Below are 20,524 nucleotides of genomic sequence, written 5' to 3'. Positions count from 1 at the left end.
TTTTTTTTTGAGGCCCTATGAAGTGATGGAGGCGCTTGAGGACCAGCTTCTCCTCTACGCCAAAGAGGGCAGTTGTCCTCATATCCAGAGGCTCCTTCAGACGAAGCTCCAGCAAAGCAGCTCACTCAACATCAACTGCAGATGTAAGTGAAAAGAAGATGTCTTCAGGTAGCTGACTAGGTCAGTGTTGATGCTCCTCTCTGTCACTGTAGCTAGGTCTAAAGCCACTGCAGGATGGACACCCCTCCACCTGGCCTGTTATTTTGGACACAGGGATGTTGTGGAGGAGTTACTCAAGGTGAGAGCTGTAGATGATGTTCATATTACTCTGTATGTTATGTTCAGTACACACCTGCAGCCAGTGAAGTTTACTCTATGAGGCATGCTGTGTTTGTAGGCAGGTGCAGATGTTAATCTGCAGAACAACATGGGTGACACACCTGTACACAAAGCAGCCTACACTGGAAGAAAGGTGAGCATTAAAGGGTATAGATACTGCCCTTTTAGTGCGTAATAAGAAGTCGTGTTTGCATTGTAACTTGTGATAAACCACCTTCAGTGTCAGTCTGGATTACTGCCAGACGTGTCTTTTTCCCCCTTTCCCCCCTTGAAGCTCTTCATTGATTGAAGCAGTAGTCAGTGATTTTTTTTTTTTTTTCATTTTGGACCCTTAAGGAGATTGTTCTGTTGCTGCTGCGATATGATGCCTGTTCCAACATAATCAATGGAACAGCTCAAATCCCTAAAGATGTCACAGAAGATGATGAAATCATTACAATGCTGGAGGGTATGAAATGATGGCAGTTTTTTTTCTTTTTTTTTTTTTTTTAATGGCTGATGGCTTCTCATTAGTGTAGATCAGCTGCCTTTGTTCTCAAAAAGTGTTTGGTTTGTGCAGCCGCAGAGAGAAGAGAGACAAGGCGGCGGGAGGAGAAGCTTCTTGAAGCAGCCAGAGAGGGAGAAATCACCACTCTGTCCAAGCTGGTTAGTGTCTGACCTTTCTGAAAACTTAAGCAGCATCTTTCTTACTTGAGGAGCAATTCACACATGAAAAAATGTTGTTTACAGGGTTGAAAGGAAGTCTTTGAGATTGTTGAATTTTCACTACAGGATTAGATTCATATTTGTTAAAATACTAGTAAAGAAGAGTCAACATGTTTGATATATTGGCAGACTGTTTGTCCTGACAGGAGGTGACATATTTAAGTCCTGGACAGCCACAAACAAGATGGGTGCACCAACTTTCCCAGCACACCAGAGCACATTCTCCACATTATTTACCACTACCAAATCAGGATTATAAATGCCCTTTTTCCTGTGCACCGACAGAACTTGAGATATAGATGTGTTTCCATTGCAGTAGTTAGATGTGTTAAACAGGCTAATGTCAGTGTCTTCTGCTTTATTAAGGTGTTTTCTCTTGTTCAACCGTCTTCTGTTCCTCAGCTCGGTGGAAAAGAAGCTCCAGATATTCACTGCAGAGACTCGGTGGGGAATACACCCTTACACTGTGCAGCCTACAGAGGGCAGAAGCAGTGCATTATAAAGCTGCTCAAGTCCAAAGCCAGCCCCAGTATCAAAAACAACAATGGTGTGTCACGTAACTTTGAGCATCACCTCTTATTATGCTGACTACTGTCATGTTAGTGCAGTTGTGTTTATAATGATGGTTTAGAGTCCATCAAAATTTGATTTTAAAAACTACACCTGTAAATACTACAGTATGTTGTGTTCCTGGGTTTTGCATGATAATTGACTGTATGGCTGGTTGTGTTGCAGACCAGACGGCATTAGACCTGGTCCGCAGTGACGAACTAAGGCTGATTCTAGCAGCCTATCAGGACAAGGTAAGAGCAGATAAGTAGTTTTAATCACTTTATTGATTTATACAAGGTTGGCTTCTTTCCAGAAGAAAAATCTAAGATACAAGCACAGGAATTGAGATAGAGTAGCACATTTTTCTACCTCTTTGTTGTGTGCAATGTAAAAAAATAGAATGGTAGGTCTGTGACATGTGAGTGTCATTTGGTCTGTCTGGCGTACTGTCCATCCTGAGCTATAAACTCCAGACCACATTGCTATTAAATCTGGTATTTGATTCATGATCCACAAAGGATGAGTCCTTATTATTTTAGTGGTCCTCCACCTCACCCAGCACCACCATTGGGCCAGAATCTAGTAAGGAAAAATCAAAATCTAATGAAGAAATTTCTGTGAAATTTACTGAGCTTGTTCCTGTTTCCCAGGAGCTTAAACCTCCTAATTTTGGGCTCTCCGTGAGCAAATAAAAAAATTTTTTCATGCTGACTGTCAACAATGGTGTGTCTAAGCACCTTAATCACAGATTGGATGTATTTTCTCTTATGGGAAAAGTGGAGTTTGCTATTCTGCACTTGGCCTAAATATAAGTGTGCACAGCTGCACATCTCTATATGTTTTCACTTAAGGTCTAGCGACTGTAGAGAAAAAGCCTTGCAAGTCAGCAGTCCTTGCTCTTTCTTGAATGTCTGATAAGCTTGGCACAGCTTCCGTGCAGAGCATTGCATAGTCATGGTGTACATAAAAAAAAAAAAAAAAAAACCTAAGTACTGTGCTGTTAAGTAAATTGAAAAATATATTGTTCACTTATGAATCTATGCAGTTTTTAGTGCAATACTAAAAACTGAGTTGAGTGTTTGTGGTGTCATCAGAAAATATTCAACACTGTCAATCATCATTGTCAATCACTGACACCATCTGTATACAAGTCTGAGAATTGTTATTTTTTTCCCTCAAAGGTAGCGAGCAGTGGGGTGCAGAAGATTGAAGGCCCTCTTTGGAAGGTACCCAGATGTTGAAGTGTATTCTTTTCTACACTTAATATGTCTGGCAATGTTTCTCCTCCTCCACTTTTTTTCTTTTTTTTTATCATTACGATATACATATAGTCTCTTCAGACACTTAATTCCCTATTATTTAATGCTTTGTATTTTATGTCTTAAATCGTTATGTGTGAATTCATTCATTTATTATGGAAAATGTAAGTAATACAATGGTTTGAATTTAAAAAGTGTATTTTGCTCTCCCTATCTTATTGTAATATATTCATACATTTATATGACCTTATTTTGCTACGTAGTTTATCTGTTGCTGACTTCATGTGTCGCTGACAGAGTTCTCGCTTTCTTGGATGGCGATCCCACTGGGTGGTAATTGAGGATGGAACTCTCTCCTGGTACCACAGACAGTGAGATAACTTTATATGTATGCAGTTTTCTTCTGCTAAGACGTCTAGTATGTACCTTTTTTTTAAATAGTATATTCATATATCGTATGCTGCTGCCATGGTACTGTAGAAGTTTCTCTCTTGCAACCCCATCCTTGAGTTTCTGTAGATAAAAGTAGTAGCAGCAGAAGTAGTAATTGTAGTTCACCAAGTATGCAATGCAACTTTAAACAGTGACTACATTTGTAATGTTGGTAAATTACTGCAGTGTGTATTAATCTGTGTGTGGGGGTCTGATCCCAAATCAAAATGCCTTTATATACAGGGTTCACAAAAAGTTAGGGATATTCGACTTTCAGGTGAAATTTATGGAAAATGTAAAAAGTGAATGCTACAGTGATATTATATCATGAAAGTAGGACATTTAAGTATCAGTATGCAATGGTAGTTTCTTCATCTTAAACAATTTATTGAAAGAAAATCTAACAACAGTGGAGGATAAACGAGGGTAAACGTAAAATTGGGATGTGGCCAAAGGACGTCCACTCCTCTCCTTTCTGTGACTCTTCCAGTCTCTGTATCTCTGTTGCAACCTGCTGATGACACTCTGTGACCCTCTAAGCTCAGTGGACACTTCTGTCTGAGGACCTGTTTGAAGCCTCCAGTGTTGAGGTGCTGCTGATCAATAGTTAGGTGTCGTCTTGGTCTCATGATGTCAGAATGTGAACAGCATGATGAGGAGGACTGTTAAAATACCAATTCTAACTGAACCAGGAAATGTATTGGTGGTGGTTCATCCTGAAATTTCACCTGAAAGCCGAATATCCCTAACTTTTTGTGAGTAGTGTATATGCTCTCATCTCTTTTTTTTTTTTTTTTTTATAGGGCTGATGCCCTGGCAGGTGTCAGAAAACAGGGCTGTAAGTCTCTAACACAAGCCTACTGCATGGTAGGTAGGAGAGGTTAGAGACCTTGTAATTCATTATCACAAGGAGGCTCAGTCCTTAAATGTTAAATGATCCTATTGTACTTGTGACAGGATGACATCTTTGACATTTAGTGCAGCAAGCGTGACTGTAAGTAATTTAATTTTCTCATACTACTTTAGGTCAAACCATGGGATCATTGCTTCTTCATGCTCAGGTGCTTTGATGACACTGTACATTATTTTAAGGTCCCCTCAAAGACAGATTCAATGGCAACAAGAAAAGTGAGATGAGACTCACCTGTATTCCCATCTCAATGAACAATCTGACTGATTTGTCTTGAATGTACCAGCAAAGCTGGACAACATTGTAAATGTTACTAATATTTGTCCACTTAGAGATGGTTGGATGCCTTTGAGGCACATTCGTCCTACAGCACTCGCCACTGCACCCAGGAACAGACTATGGATGATGTAGATGAAGATGATGGCGTGACGGTGAGGAATCTGTCACAAGCCCTTCAGGTAAAATTAAGTTCAGGCCTTCTTGATAAGGTGTATTAGTAGGTAACAGCAGGGAGGAAGTGCTACTCGGGGAGGAAGATTCCAATTCGTAAGTGTGTCTCTTGTCCTGTGCTCTTGCAGGCAGCCAGCACGTTCCAGCAGAAATTAGAGTGTGAAGTGTCAATATTTCTGTCGATGGTGAAGAATGAGGAGAATTGCGGTGAGTTGAGTTTTAAATTAGTCAAATATACATGAACTAAATCCATTTTATATTGTTGCTCATTTAAACACGTGCTGAGAAGGGCAGTAAGTTAATTGTTTCGTTAATGGACAGAAAATGTATTGCAAACAACTGTGATAGACTTAAGCCTAACCTTGTGGTTCCCAAACTGGAGTTTGAGACCCATCCAGTGATAAATCTGAAAGGTCATTTGAAAAGGAATGGGGAAAACATTTCAGCTTTTTTTTTTTTTTTGACTTTTATCAAATCATTGCTTTTTTATTTGATATAATGGAGAGATTTATTTTTATGAGACCACTAAAAAATATTCTGTTGAAATAATCTGAGAAGAGAACATCACTCTTTGGCTTAAGTGCTTACAGTTTATAGACGTGCACAACCTGTAATGAGGTTGTAGGCACTGCTTGGACATAAAGGACACCAGCAACTATTTAGTTTGGTCAAATTACTACATTTTCTCTTTTCTGCTTCTCAAATGTGAGAATTTTCTGTTTTTTATTTAAATATATTATTATATAAATCTTTTGGATGCGGATTGTTCGTCAGACAAAACCACCAGTTTAAAGACTTCGCCATGGGTTCTGGGAAACCATTTTCTGACACTTGATTAAATGATTCATTGATGAATCTTTTAAATAACCAACACATTCATCAATATTAAAAATAACTGTTGCAACCAATGTGCACCACCACTCAAAATTGTTTTTTTTTTTTTTTAATTTATTTTTCAAAAGCATTGGCTGCCCCTCTTTTACTGAAAGCCAAAGAGACCAGTGAGCTCTCCAGTGAAACCAGTGCTGCTCTCCACCTGTGCCTTGAACTTCTGTCGAAACAAGAGGAGGTAGGGAAACCTCTTCTTCTTAGTCAAGATATTCATCAGCATATACAGCTTTGAACAAACTAACAAACACCCTAATAAACCTAATAGAGATGCCTTTATGGTTTGGGCTTTATTATCCACCATTATACTATTCCTCACACATAATTAAATGCAGCTATAGCCATAAAAAACACTGCAAAGGTTTATCAAATTCTTTATTATTTACTGTATTATTGTAATGTCTTATATGAAAGTGAATCAGTTTTGACTCTGTGATGCAGGACAAATTAATTAGACATCCAAGAGAAATCTAATTTGATAATGTGGAATCTTATGCAATCTTGCACTTGATCTAATTGTTTTGGAAGCTAGTTTTCTTTTTAAAGCAGCTGCAGCCGTCTGAGCATATATGAATCTTCATCTCATTGACTCCCATATCCTCACCCATGTGGTGTGCTCCTATTGGCTGAATAAATTGTATTGAATGATTACAAAATCTTCACGCTCCTCCCCCTTACGTTAGCACCTTCATACCAATCGGGTTTGAAGTTTGAGTGCGCGAGCGTGTCCACCTGTCCCAGTGGCTGTGCTGTGTCCTTGGGGGAGCGAAGGAACAATGTGGTAATCACTGGCACGTCTGTAGGAAGGACACAGGCAAGATCCGCTTTTATGCTTAGGTCTGCACTCAGCTTGCAGATCAGTGTACACACACACACACACACAGACACCCTCAGACTTGGATCCACACACTCCCGCTCTAGGGAAAGGCTGTGCATTGAGTGAGGGAACTGAAGCGTGTGCATATCACAGGCTCAGCTGGAGATACATTCATTCACCCCCACACAGTGAAAATACACGCTCGCAGGCACACTTCCACATGCCAGAGCATCTGAGCACAGGAGAACGAAGAGACAGTGACGACACTCTCATCCAGTATCTGCACAGGTACAAAGCAAACAGCTGTTCATGTATTATTGTTATTATTTTTATTTTTTGTATTGTCAGCTTAACAACTGGCTATGTTTTCAGTGGACTGCTCCCTGGTGGTTTAGCGTAAGGTGTTTGAAGTTTGACATAGATTAGATCTAGTCTGACGTGTTTACTGTGTTTTTAAAGAGGAGGGCTGTTCTGAATGGGTGGCATAGGCGAGAGCTATACGTCTGTATGCGGAGGTCATTCCTATGCATTTAATGATCTAGATTTAGAGTGTGAAACTGAGCATGTTTGAAGTGGTACCGAACGCTACACTCATACTCGCTGCATCTTTTTAACGAGGTCATCTTATAATGTAATGACTGCTGTCAAAGTTGGAGCATGGAGAGGGCTACATTGAATTGCAGTGAGGACCTATTTTATATGGTGACACTTAAAGCTTCTAAGATAAAGGTGGCTCAACCATGCAACGCAGCAGTTCCCTTGTGGTTTACTGTACTATAGCACCTGAATTATGAACTGAGAGATTATAAATTGGTCTCACACATTTCTCATTAGCAGTAAATTTTAAATTGGCACTGTCGAAATGGCACACTAACACGCTGAGACTGTTTCTACTGATATGGTATGGTATGACAGGCACTTCAGATTTTTAACTGTAAAACCATTAATCAATACATAAATTTGACATATTCCTGCTTTGACATTTCCAGCAAAGCAGATTATATTTATATGGAGACACAAGGACTTCTGTGTCTACCTGTGTGTGTGTGTTGGTATAATGAAGATAACTGAATTAATTTTGTACCAAATACAGTATAACTCTGCTTTGGAAGGCAGCTGGATATACTGCACAACAATGCCCAAATGCATGTGTACACAGTGATGTGTGCCAAACTACATTATCTTAGTATGAATTGGCAACAGCTGCTGTCCTGTCACAAGGAATAACCGGTTATTGTTATCCCAGGGAGGCTGAGAACATTCATATCAGGCTCATCACCCAGGAAGCACTGAAAGTGTCATAACAATGGACACTGAATTAATTTCTTACAACCAGATGGTATGAATGTACCATGCTTGTTAAGACATTAACACGCATGGTACATCCACCGGTCTCATTTAAAGCTGGTGCTACTACATGTACTAACTGGATTATATTTCCTACACTGCTGAGATTGGCTGTATTAGGCAGTATTAACTCTAATCCCATATTCCCATTGTGCCGCCACAGATGCTTCTGTGGCTGCCACTTATTTGTTACACACATACAGCACATACCGTAACATACAGTGCTCACACGCTGTTCAAACTGTACTTTGATGCCCATGCAGACATCAAATAGAGAATCATGATTCGTAGGTTTTCACAGCAATTATGGTGTTGCCCTTCAGCAGTCAGTGTGGTCTGACCCATTTCACCAGCTGCTGCAAAACTAAAGTATGCTTATACAGTACATGCAGGGCACAGCACCACCGCTTGGTGACAACATGACAGTTAAAGTGGAGATAGTTGTCTCTGCTAACTTTACTTATTCAGAAAAAAACTGTCATAAAGATAGATCTGCAAATAGACGTTCCAGGGCAGAAACTCTCTTGGGGGTTGTGACAGTAACTCTCATCCACACAGCAGAGATTTATAAGCCCAACCTTTCTTGGCGTTTCTCTGGCAGCAGGCTTCCACACCTGTCAAGAAAACAAATGGAGGCTTACAGCATGAAACCACTTAGTGGTGACACGCAGATAAGCAGATCTGTCAGTTTGTATTGCTGTGAGGGCACGAGAATGGCAGCATACTATTTTTTTTTTTTTTTTTTTTTTCTGCAGTGATTCATATTTTTTGTCTACAGACAGTAAGAAGGTAAACTGCCCTTCAAACCCTTGGGGACTGGAGGGAACACAAAATACCGTTTGACCTTTACATCAACCATTGCCACATGGGCAACTGACCTACTGACTGTCATCTCTCACCTGGGAGAGACTTCACAGGGCACAGTTAAATGTTCTTGTTGGTCCCTTCACTGACTGACTTCTTTGTCAGATCATACGCGATCTGTATAAGAGGAGATGCGTATTCAACCTTATCTTTTTGGATTCTGACCTTTTTAGCCAAGGGTGTGTATGCACAGAAGTACCTTGGAGTACTTCTGTGTAATTGGTTGGTGACTGCATCTCTTTGTTGTGCCAGCGCTCACATCACGCATGAATAAAATGTCGGCCATCATCGAGTCATGTACAGTTTGATATATAGTTAAGTATAATTGTTATATAAAGTACTGCACAGAGTGATAATAAATTTGCCTCAGAGATTCGCTTTCCCTGCAGCAGAGAGCAAATTTTAGAACAAAGTAAAAGCTCTTCCCTTTGGGGTGGTGGCCAAGGAGAAGCTTCCCTCCCAGGCTCCAGCAACAGCTACTGCACACTGCCTCAGCAGGGCTTAAAATAGCGCTGTTTGTGCCCTGACGAGGGGATGCAGTGAGAGAGAAAAGAGCTGGCTGGGATAGTTACACAACAAAGTGTTCTGTCCCTGGATGGGCTCTCAAGCCAAGTGCCTGGGACAGGGAGTGTTAACACATATGGACTTTTTCCATATGGAAGGACAGATCTTGCAGTTGGACGGAAACCATAGAGATATTTGTGTATTTCCCAAACGAGAACTGAGCATCACTGAACAGAATCTGCACATCTACACTGATACCGCGTTTTTATTCCCACACAGAACATGGCCTAAAGGGGCTGAACAAAGAGTATTCAAGTGTGATGACAGCAAGAGTGAAAGTGTTATTGTCGTACTTGACTGTAGGTGCCAGACAGCAGATGAACCGTGTTTGAAAAGAAGGTGGTTATGAGTTTCTTTAACAGGTACAAAAAAAATCTTAGTGCAAATAGGGGCATGTGCAGTAGTTTTGCAAGTATAGAAAGATACAGGACTACGTAACGTGATCACGGATAACTTAAGTGTGATTGTGGGTTTTTGGTGAGATCAGATGTGTGTACTTGTAGAAACGGGGTGATATGTTGATAGGCCATAAATGCTTCAGTTAAGCCCGGTGTTCTGATCAGAGGTGATCTATTGCTCTCTGTTGCAGAGTTAGGATATTCTTACACAAGTCATTCTCACCTTTTCTGCACTGTATGTATAATGTTTTACTGAGTCATGCCTTGGGCACGACAGACAGACGACTAGGCATGGATTGGAATCAATCAGTATTCATGAAAAAGTGGCTGAATCGAAGTTTGCTGATCAGAAAAAAATCAATCAGCAAATAGGTAAATATGTCACTCTATTTTCACTGCCGCGTCCATCATGTGTGGCTGATCTCCACCACACAGCAGCCTGACGCTGTTTATGTTCCTAGAATAAAGTCGGAGCTGCTGACAGTGGAACATTAGCGTACACCATATATTTAATGTTATGATTTTTAAAATGTGTTCTCAAAATGAGCACAACTTAAACTCGATGGCAGACACTAGCGTGCGTTTCACACTTGTTTCTGGAATTCCACCAAAAATAATTATTTGATCTTGATCATCACACATAATCTCTGTGGTGATCACGGAAACATTGTTCCCATGATGGTTAGGGGCAAACATCTGCAGGGGAAATTTCCACCCTCAGATGTAATTGGTTACAGGCTTGAGTTATAACCCACCTTGAACACATCAGCAGATCCGTTGATGGGTGTTTCTTTGTGGTTGGCTGTGCACATACACAACTGCTAATACTTAAGGCAGTATAAGGGATGAGGATGAACTTTTCGTCTTCAACAGAAGACATTGGCCCTGCAGTCTCAGATTTACAGTGTGATTTACAAGCTCCTGTTTCTCTCTTAGACTCTGCTGTCTTTCTGAAGGTGACTCTGGCAGTATTTTTAACAGCGAAGGCTGTGCTCCATTTTTGTGATTGGTGCACTGTTTATAATACTTAGAAATGATGGAATGTTTTTTGCAAGTTTATTCATTTATTAAGAAAAATGTGTGTCTTGTTCAGCATTATTTTTGGTTTAGTTGCCTGTCTTTAGCTTGTAAAGGACGCACAGCAGCAGCGTTAGACAATAGGAAACACTGATCTGGTCTGTCCCACAGTGCCCTGGCTCAGGTTGCTCTGAAGGGACACTCAATCCTGGGCTACAGAGCTCTCGGAGACTGGGGTGTTTGGTTCCGACTGGAGGAAACCAGATCTGTGTGCAGGGTTGGAGCAATGACCCGCCATCAGAAACAAAGACCCACACACCGTGGCCATACAGAAGCAGATCAATACTTTCATATGAATCAAATCATCAGTCAGTCACAAATGTGCCAGCAATACTGTCTATACACATGGGTAAAAGACATGAGCATTTTTTTCTTCATTTATTGCGTCTCTAGTGTGTCTTCATCTGTCTGGTGGTCCTGTGTTTGCAGGTGTGGAGCCTGAAATTGGAGCAGGAGGTGGAGAAGAACAAAGCTCTGACGGAGGCTCTGCAGACATTGGCATCCGAGCACCACGAACTCCAGCAGTCCCTGTGTAAGAGCAGGAGGTCGTCTACCCTCGGTACCCTCACTGAAGATGACTTCTATGATGCTGTGTCAGGTCAGCAGCACCTAGAATGACTGACTGTGAAGAAATGTCTGACAGGAGTTACTTGTATACCTCGATCTTCATACAGCTTCTTTGCCAGGTCACTAATTAGACGAATGTCTCAAGCATTATCTGGAGCTTTATCTGAAGCTTTATCTTCTCTGGTCATTTTTATTGGCTGTGACAGCATGGCTGATATTGTTTTCACCTTGGGAGTCAGTGGGTTTATGTCCGTCTGTGGACTGATTTTGTCAATGCAATGGCGCCACAACCGTGCATGGTGCAAACATGAAACTTTACAGGTGTCTAATCGAGATCACAATGAAGGCTGAGTTCAGAGGTGGGTGTGCTCCAAGCAAAGATGTGAGAATTAGGGCAGTAGGAAGCAGGGTAGAGGCCCATTGGCCTGAACATTTTACGCCCCTGGCCCACATTTGTTTTGAGTTACAGATCACAGTTTTAATCAATCATTCCCATCCACTGATACATCTTACATAATCTACAAATACTAACAGTATTTTGTGCAAACATCTCATGAACAACAACCATTACAACTTGAATGAATAAAAAATATTGTTTCAGGAGAAGATTTATTAAACCTTCACTGGTAATTTGAGGATGTTTAGGACTTTTTCTACTGTTGAGGAGCTTTTCTTAAAGGCATCATATTTGACATCTAGTCACACTTGGAGCAACAGTTTTACGAGCTTGTCCCGCTCTTTTTGTACTGTGCATGTATGAAAGCATACAGGCGACCTGACACTACTCTACTCTGCTGTTTGACAGTTCATGGCTGTAAAGCTGTAAGTGTAGCAAGTTACCAACAAAGACGGGGAAGAAGAGTGTCTGCTTTACAAATGTTGTAATGAGGAAGTTTGTGAGACCTCTGGGTTAAACACAATGTGTTTTATGCAACACTGAATGTAAGCATAACTCTTTGACATTAACATTCTTTTTATTAGCCTGACAGTTCATCAGTGAAGAAATTATTTAACCGTGTTTACTGCCGTCTCTCTTTACCATGCACAGTAACATGTCTATGGTAAAATGGATTGTACAAAGTTTGAGTCTTTGCATAACCAAAAGCCTCACCACGGTGATTATGTGCCATAGACGTCTTTGGCTAGTAGATAACTCAGGGCTATCTATGAATAATGCAATGATTCCTGAGAAAGATTGGCCCATAGTGCACAGAGACTCTCTGCTCGTAGACTCTAAACTGTGCTCAGCATACATATGAGAATTTTCACATGCTGCGCTGAATGTGTAAAAGCCAGTCATGTGTTTTTGTTTATATAGGGGATGTTGATAAAGCTGTGTTGCATCTGCTGTACCCTTGAACACAGCATATACGGTACAGACCTCAGCTGTTGTCTGAAATTGAAATTAATGTCAACACATTATAAGCACTCATGAATCAGACTAGCATACGGTCCTCCATCATATAGTGTACAAATACCACGCTCCTCTCCCCTCCCTTTGTGAATGCGTCGCTACCTGTAATGTCTGACAAGGGGAGGAGTAGCATCCAGGAAGCACAGTGCAAACAATGTTGGAGGAAACGAAGCCTCTGTGTGGCCTCTCATTGGAACACAATCCTCAGGTGGGGTTTGGCTGGCAGCAGGGAGGGGGAGTTTGGAGAGGAACTCCAGCACAAGGGCTTATTTGCTGGCAGCGTACTGTTCAGGCTGCACCTTTCTGAGCCGGCCACTCAAAGCTGTGTATATGTATGTGTGTGTGTGCGTGCGTGCGTGTGTGACTGGCGTACTTGGCATGACCCGGCCCCTGGCCCCTGTCACCATCCCACAGAGTCGGAGTCGGAGCTCTCTGTGAGCGGCTTCCTGTCGGTGACCAGTCACTCCTGTGAAGAGGACGAGGGGAGAGACGCCCCCCTTCTAAGCAACCTCCGCCATCCCAGCGCTCTCAGGGGGACTACCGGAATGTCAGGGGAGGGTAACCATGGCAACCAACCAGCCCAGCACAATGGAGTCAAGAAGCACAGGTGGGACACGCTCCAGTTATGATGTCATGCTTGTTTACCGGCTTAAATGATGGCAAAGAGACCAGTGGAAAGGTAATGCTGGCCGTGCTGAGTGCTCTCTAGACAACCTATTCACTGTTTATTATATGCAGGGCTTCATTCGAGATACTTTAATTATTCAGTAGAATATAACTTTAACAACTTAAATGTCGTACATGTGACTTTTTAGTATAGGTGTCTGATGTCAGGTGTGCAAAACTGCAATCAGCAAGAGGAAAGGCCAGTAAATGGTGGAGTTGGAGTTGTAATGGGATCCCACCTTTCCACTCTGGTCTGTTTTTGTAGTCAGGTGTTTTTGTTTCAGCACTCAATCCACAGAGAATAGCCTGTTTTTGTTTTTGATCCAACTCTCCAAACGAACAATCAGCATAGGGCTTGGTGTGTGGTGTAGGGTTTTGTTTTTTTTTTTGTGAAGATTTGACAATCTCTTTCATTCCCTGGATGCTGATTCTGGCTTGGCCTCTATTCCTTAATCCAACAAGTGATCCATGCATAATTTAGCATGTGCTGGCTCAGAGTAGGACTTGGAGGGAAGGGCTGGCCGGTTGGCTAGCTGTGCGTGCGCGCGTGCCCGCTTGTGTGCGTGTGTGCATGCATGTGAGCGAGTTGTGCTTTAAAGATTTATGAGGTGTCTGTTTATTTTGAATAAGTCCTGTCATTCAGAGATACACGTCTGTCACTGGTTGCCTGTATTTGGGCCCAAGTCTGGTTAACCTCAACATTTCTCTCATTCTTTACCTTTCTGTGATGATACCCTACCACAAATTCTCCAAAAATGACAAAATAATTTCCTTTTTATTTTAATGCATGTTATAATGACCATAAACAATGTTGGCTGTAACAAGTGCATGCATCAAAGCATTTATTGATTTAGCATGTTCATCAGTATAAAAAGTCTTTTTGCTTAAAATGGTTCTTTTGTAGGTATTTAGAGACTTAAACATGAAAATTAGGATTTTTAACCATATTCTAAATATTAATAGTCTAAATTTGAGCATTTCATCTAGAAAACTATGAGTTATGTTCAACAGCTACAAAAACTACAGGTCCCATGAATCCTCAGACATGTAAAAGCGCAGTAGTGGATATCGACTGGTACGAATTTTAGTAATAGAAAACCCAATTTTCATGTTTCAGTTTTTGTCAAATGAAAAAATCCTCTGTGTAAAAATACATTTTGGGGCAGAGGCTAATGGAATACAAACTAGGCCAGAAGTATAGTCTGCTATGCATCACTGCTCTGCTCATCCTACAGATGAAGCAAACCCCCACCCTCTACCTCTCTGTTTATTTAGCTGAGGTAATGGCTTTTATTTGTGTAGTTGCTTCAGTACTCAAAAGAACACCATCTGCCTCCAGCCAGCATACCTGTGAAACGGTCCACACTACAGTTGTTAGTAAGGCTGGAAGGAAAGCTTGGTCACAGCACAGACCAGATTTAGTCAAGTGGCAAAGGCTGAGAGGAAGTAACAAAGCAGCAAAGCATGTGTTTACGCGAGTTATGTTCGGACATAATTAACCTAAAATGTGCAAATCTTGTAAAAGTGTTTCAAGCCAAGCTTCATGTGCAAAAAGTGTGCATCTTATAACCAGTCTTGATAAAGCGCACACACACACACACACACACACGCACGCACGCACACACACACGCACACGCATTTGTACATCCATTCATGAGTATTGCATGAGGCTTGACCAGACCAGCTGAAAGCTCATTAGCTTACAGGTGTCCGATGACTTTGTTTCCAAATGGTGGTTCAAGCTATGTTGTCTGCGCTGCAGCTTTCACATCGCACAAGCTCTCAGCATGCAGATGACTACAAAATGATTTCATGTGTGATTTGTTTACCCAGTACTTATAGATATTAGATTTGTGCTCAGAGCCACATAAGAAGAGTATATTTGTGGAGGAGACTGGATCACATGCCCTTCGACATCAGTGTTTGTCTGCTATAAACTGCACACCTGACACAAAATGAACTATCTAATGATTTCCTATTGATAGAGCCTAAAATGTTCTTCTCCCTCTCTTTATACTGCTGTCTCACAGAACATGTCTACCGGCCCCCATGTTCTCCAGGAATGACGTCAGCGTCTGGAGTATCCTAAAAAAATGCATTGGCATGGTGAGAACAGGCTGTTCTCCTCAAACAGATTTACCCTTTATTTGGTTAAGCAGGCTTGTTGAATCAAGAAAATTATGAAGGTTAAAAAGTTAGATAACTGTGATAAATTAGTTTTTGGAATTTCCTCCGTAACTTGCTGTATGGTGGCTTCAGGAGTACAGTCATTAGTATCAGTGTCTTGGAGTCCTAAGGGATCTCAGTCCTCACTCAACTCTTGCCTGGATTTAATTACATTTAATAATGTCTATTAATGTTTTATTCCCCAATTAAGTGTGGCTAATGATTCATGCAAAGGCACTTCAGTAGGCAGATGGACAGATATCCAGTCAATATACAGACACACACTGAGTATGCACAAAGTGTGCTCAGGAGTGCAGTCATGTGGTTGTTGAATTAATATATGCTTTTTTGTTTTAACCACATCCTTTTTCTTATATTGTAAAGCACTATAGCCTTGCACTAAACCTCAGATGTTACAGCTGAATGTATGCTACACCACCAAGACGCATTACACCTGAAGTATTCATAAATTTGTCTCTCAAACACCCAAGAAAAACTTAATATGGAACATATGATACTGTGTTTAACTCTATGCACATGTGTCAATAAATATATTTATAAACGTTATGTACATAGGCTGCACAAATATGGGATGTAGCTCTGTTGTATCAGATTTTATCTCTGTGCCTAGTAAACTTGTAACTGTGGAGTGGAAATGAATGTAATCCTCTGCCCACGCAATTATCTTCTCCAACATCTTTTTCAGGAGTTGTCAAAGATTGCCATGCCTGTGGTATTTAATGAGCCCCTGAGTTTCCTCCAGCGGTTAACAGAATACATGGAGCACACCTACCTCATCCACCAGGCCAATGCCACAACAGACTCCGTCGAGAGGATGAAGGTACCACAGAAACATAGACTCAGTAGTTGTATTTTTTTTTATCATTATCACATATTGAGTGTGTTACCTGTAATTTGGTTATCATGAGTCAATGTTCTGTAGTGTGTTGCAGCATTTGCCGTGTCAGCTGTTGCATCGCAGTGGGAGAGGACTGGGAAACCCTTCAACCCACTACTTGGGGAGACCTATGAGCTCATCAGGTAAAACACTGGACACATCAGTACAAATGCAGCCACCTAGAATTGCTGATCCATGGCAATCTTCCCTTGGCCCCTGCTGGGTACTTAGCTGCATTAATTTCTTGTCAATGGCGTAGTGAACACGGTGCCCTAAACCTAACCTGCCCTGTCAGAAAACAAGAAAAGGTGACTCTCAGTGGCTGGGAAGTTTTTCCCAACCGGCTGGCAGCCAAAACGTCTCGGCTGGGAACAGCAATTCTGAGTGGCTGCCGCTGTATCTTAAATTTACAAATGCGTTTCACTCTTGTACAGAAAACATTTTGCAATTAAGATTCATTACTTGTAGTGGATTTCCCTGTAACACCAAACACGTACCTGTTCTCCATCAGACACGATCTGGGCTTTAGGTGGATGTCCGAGCAAGTAAGCCATCACCCTCCAGTCAGTGCCTTTCAAGCTGAGGGCCTTGAGCAGGATTTCGTCTTCCATGGCTCCATCTACCCCAAACTCAAGTTTTGGGGAAAGAGCATAGAAGCCGAACCCAAGGGAATCATCACTCTGGAGCTTCCCAAGTGAGTTCAGTTTAAAAACTGCTTTGTACGTGTGATTCGATTTTTGAGGTTGTGTCATCTTAAGTTACTTTTGCCTTCTTTGTCTCCACAGATATAATGAAGCCTACACCTGGACAAACCCCACCTGTTGTGTCCACAATATCATTGTTGGTCAGCTGTGGATTGAGCAGTATGGCAACGTGGAAGTGATTAATCACAAGTAATAAAAATTCCCTTCTCTATGTGCTGCTCTTTGCGTCTGTCTGCAAATGCGTGCTCGCCTGGTGAGATTCGCATTCACCGAGATTTGGGTGCTTGAATAGCTTTCTCCCTGTGCTCTGCAGTGGAGTGTTGATCTACTTTCAGATTCATTGTATTGATCATGGGAGCAGAACTAGGACAGTTGCCATTAGAATAGAGGAGCAGGATAATTAATGTTTAAAAGCCTCAGCTCGCAGAAAGAGAACAGTGAAAGAGAATTGGTAAACAGCCTGTCATTCTGTGGTAGGACCGGAGAGAGATGCAGCATGACGTTCAAACCCTGTGGCCTCTTTGGAAAAGAGCTCCATAAAGTGGAGGGTTACATCCTAGATAAAAGGTATCTTCTTCCCCTAATTACCAGTGAATTCATACTTCATCAGATGCTTATTATTGCCTTAAAATCATGGAAATTATTATTATAACTTTAAAAACTCTGGCATATAAACCGTCTTATGTAACAGGACAAAGTATTGCCAATGTAGTTAGTTACTCATCAGTACTGTTGAGAACAGTGATGTCTAGAATATCAGACTTATTTATAAACCTTTTGTTCTTTGTATGTTTGCAGCAAAAAGAAGCTGTGTGCAATATATGGGAAGTGGACTGAATGCCTATACACAGTAGACCCTGCCACCTTTGATGCCCACAAAAAGTCTGAGAAAAAGAATTCAGATGAAAAAAAGGGCAACAAACCGGTATTACATTTTACCTCTTTCAAAGTCACCTGTGCTCTGTCTTCATTTGGCTCAAGTAAAACTTGAGCCTATATAATTGTATCTCTGTGGCCCCAGAGCAATGTGGATGAGGAGCCAGAGGAGATGCCTCCACCTGATGCCGAGACGGTCCAGGTCATCCCAGGCAGCGAGCTCATCTGGAAGATAACGCCTCGACCAGACAACTCAGCCAAAGTATGAGCAGATAGGAGGGGGGGGCGCAATGTTTAAAAAAATGAAAATCAGACATAACAGCTTGAAATGAGACATTTGCATTTTTTTTGTTGCTTATTGTCGTTGCTTTCTCCGTGGCAGTTCTATGCATTCTCCACATTCGCCATGCACCTAAATGAGTATGAGAAGAGCATGGAGGGAGTTATTCCCCCAACAGACAGTCGCCTCAGACCTGACATTCGCGCCATGGAGAATGGAGACATAGGTACGGGTTTTTGACCTTTTGATTTAAGTCCCTATTATGCCACATAGCATCTCTGGTGGTGTTAATGTTTCCGCATATCCGTGCCTCTATAGATTTGGCAAGTGCAGAGAAGAAGAGACTTGAGGAAAAACAGAGAGCGGCCCGGAAAAATCGCACTAAATCAACAGATGAATGGAAAACAAGGTTAGTCACTGAGTAATATGGAGTAATGTCATTGCCCCATGCTAATTTGTATCACTAACTGCCTCCCTATTGTCATGTGTTATCATCTATGCCGTCCTCTATTATAATTGAGAAGGAACGCTGCACTTGGCCCAAGGTTTGGTTCAAAGCTTTGCTTTGTTGCGGTTGCTGTTGTTTTCTCTGGTGTGAAGTGCTGCACTACACCACCCTCCTCAGGACAAAATGTACAATTGCAACTGTTTGTCATTGATTGCATTTGTTAAAAACTGGCACTCATGAGGAAACCGGTATTTTACACTGGTTTGAACAAGGAAGACTAGCGACAAGTTCACCTCAGCATGAACTAGTGTACTTTGTGTGTGTGCTTTGATTTGTCTGTAGTTCTTTTATCTTCCTCTCTGAGATTCCCCCAAGTGCTCCATTCATATTAAATAAATCTTCTCTTTCTTAAAACTCTGCAGGTGGTTTCAGCAAGGACCCAACCCTCACAACAAAGCTCAGGACTGGCTCTACTTGAAAGGCTACTGGGATAGGACCTACACTAACCTGCCTGAAATCTACTAATAAGTAGAAATACACACAAATACCATACAAATGGGTACACCACCTTTGGACTTGATCTGCTGTACTGGGGTTTGTTCTAGGGCTCATGTGCTAGGGAGCCCACGTCTTTCAGAAAGTCAAAGGCAGTTAAACACTGAATGAACCCAGAGGCATATATTCCTCAATAGATGTGTGTGAACAAAGCACAAAAACTCTCTTCTGCTTATTTATTGTGGTCCTTGGCCACTTAACGTATGGTATAGGCATGTGTTGGAAAAATTAGAATGTATTCATAGAAATATTTATATATGTGATAAATAGATGGTGTTTAAACAGCAGCCTTGGTTTCGGTGTTAGCAGTCTCTCCATAATTCCTGCTGGTCATGAAAACATTTTACTCATCCTCACTGCATACGAGGTAACACCACTGCAAGCGGCTACAATGGAGCACATGATGCATCCTGAGCATATTGGATATTTGGATTTGGATATTGACTGCTTACTATAGTGTAGTGCGAAGTATACAGTAAACCACTTGGGAACATTTGCCTTTCTTTTCACTTTCTAGTACAGTGGGTGGTGCAGGTAATTAGTGTATGTGATCAAAATGTGCTCATTTGCAATTGATTGTAAATCTTTGTTTAGCTGTTTCTCTGCATCCCTGGTTTGATGGCAAGTAAAATGTTACCACATCAGATAGGAATCATGGCCAACTACAACCATAAGTCTTAGCTTTTTACAATAACAAACAAAATATCATCAAGCCCTAATCTATGTACTGTATAGTTGTGTATAAAGACTAACGGCGTTGCACACAAGTCTACCTGACTGTGGCAATATGTAGCACTTTGTTTTTTCCTAATTACTAATACTGAAGCAGGGACACTGCCTCTGCATTTATAGATTTGTGTGTGCGTGTGTGTAAAGGTCTTGTATAATTAGCTATATTCCCAGTGCTATCGATCTAATTGAAATCTAACTATCACAATAAATGCATGTGCATCACTATAACTATGCAAGCCTTACCTCCTTCACAATCGAGCACTGAATATTCATTTTGTCATGTCGTGGATAGCTGCTATGAGTTTTAGTTTCTTTTTCTCTGTTATCACTCTTTTGGGTATCAAAACAGAATTTCTATTGTTACTAAATAAAAGCTTAATGTTACTTGAACTTTCTTGGTTTTGTGTGATTTGCTTTCATTTTAAAGAAGCTGTCTGCATTAGGTGGTGGTCTGTTGGATTATGGTACGACAAGATAAGTGGCATTGAAAATGTTTTGCCGTTGTGAAAGACTCAGTTGCCATTTTATTAGGCACTCCTATCTTAAATTAAAGCAGTCCAATGCACCATTCCTGCAATAGATCCAACCTTCATTAAGGTTATAATGTTGGGTTTCT

The 20,524-nt window shown here is 41.2% G+C and overlaps 1 protein-coding gene across 1 annotated transcript; it reads left to right on the top strand.

The window, feature by feature from the left end:
- Positions 1 to 235: 235 nt before the first annotated feature.
- Positions 236 to 20,220, top strand: LOC139213911 (oxysterol-binding protein-related protein 1-like). The gene is made up of 26 exons (XM_070844610.1): positions 236 to 298; positions 398 to 472; positions 676 to 787; positions 899 to 984; positions 1,447 to 1,591; positions 1,780 to 1,847; positions 2,778 to 2,822; positions 3,153 to 3,226; positions 4,091 to 4,154; positions 4,314 to 4,415; positions 4,530 to 4,655; positions 4,776 to 4,854; positions 5,610 to 5,716; positions 11,032 to 11,200; positions 12,998 to 13,190; positions 15,280 to 15,355; positions 16,122 to 16,256; positions 16,359 to 16,456; positions 16,825 to 17,007; positions 17,099 to 17,206; positions 17,495 to 17,584; positions 17,816 to 17,942; positions 18,039 to 18,155; positions 18,276 to 18,399; positions 18,492 to 18,582; positions 19,044 to 20,220. The coding sequence occupies exons 2-26, from the start codon at positions 428 to 430 to the stop codon at positions 19,144 to 19,146; spliced, it is 2,667 nt and encodes an 888-aa protein (XP_070700711.1). The 5' UTR covers positions 236 to 298; positions 398 to 427; the 3' UTR covers positions 19,147 to 20,220.
- The last annotated feature ends 304 nt before the right edge of the window (positions 20,221 to 20,524 follow it).

The sequence above is a fragment of the Pempheris klunzingeri genome, chromosome 15, assembly GCF_042242105.1.
Source record: "Pempheris klunzingeri isolate RE-2024b chromosome 15, fPemKlu1.hap1, whole genome shotgun sequence".
In the NCBI taxonomy this organism is placed as follows: Eukaryota; Metazoa; Chordata; class Actinopteri; order Acropomatiformes; family Pempheridae; genus Pempheris; species Pempheris klunzingeri.
This window is presented reverse-complemented; position numbering and strand designations above follow the sequence as displayed.

Bases quoted from the DNA above. Each gene is read 5' to 3' on its own strand.
- LOC139213911 (XM_070844610.1), top strand. From the start codon at position 428: ATGGGTGACACACCTGTACACAAAGCAGCCTACACTGGAAGAAAG. The intron at 1,848-2,777 runs GTAAGAGCAGAT...TTTCCCTCAAAG, and splicing joins TAGCAGCCTATCAGGACAAG to GTAGCGAGCAGTGGGGTGCA. The intron at 13,191-15,279 runs GTGGGACACGCT...GCTGTCTCACAG, and splicing joins AATGGAGTCAAGAAGCACAG to AACATGTCTACCGGCCCCCA.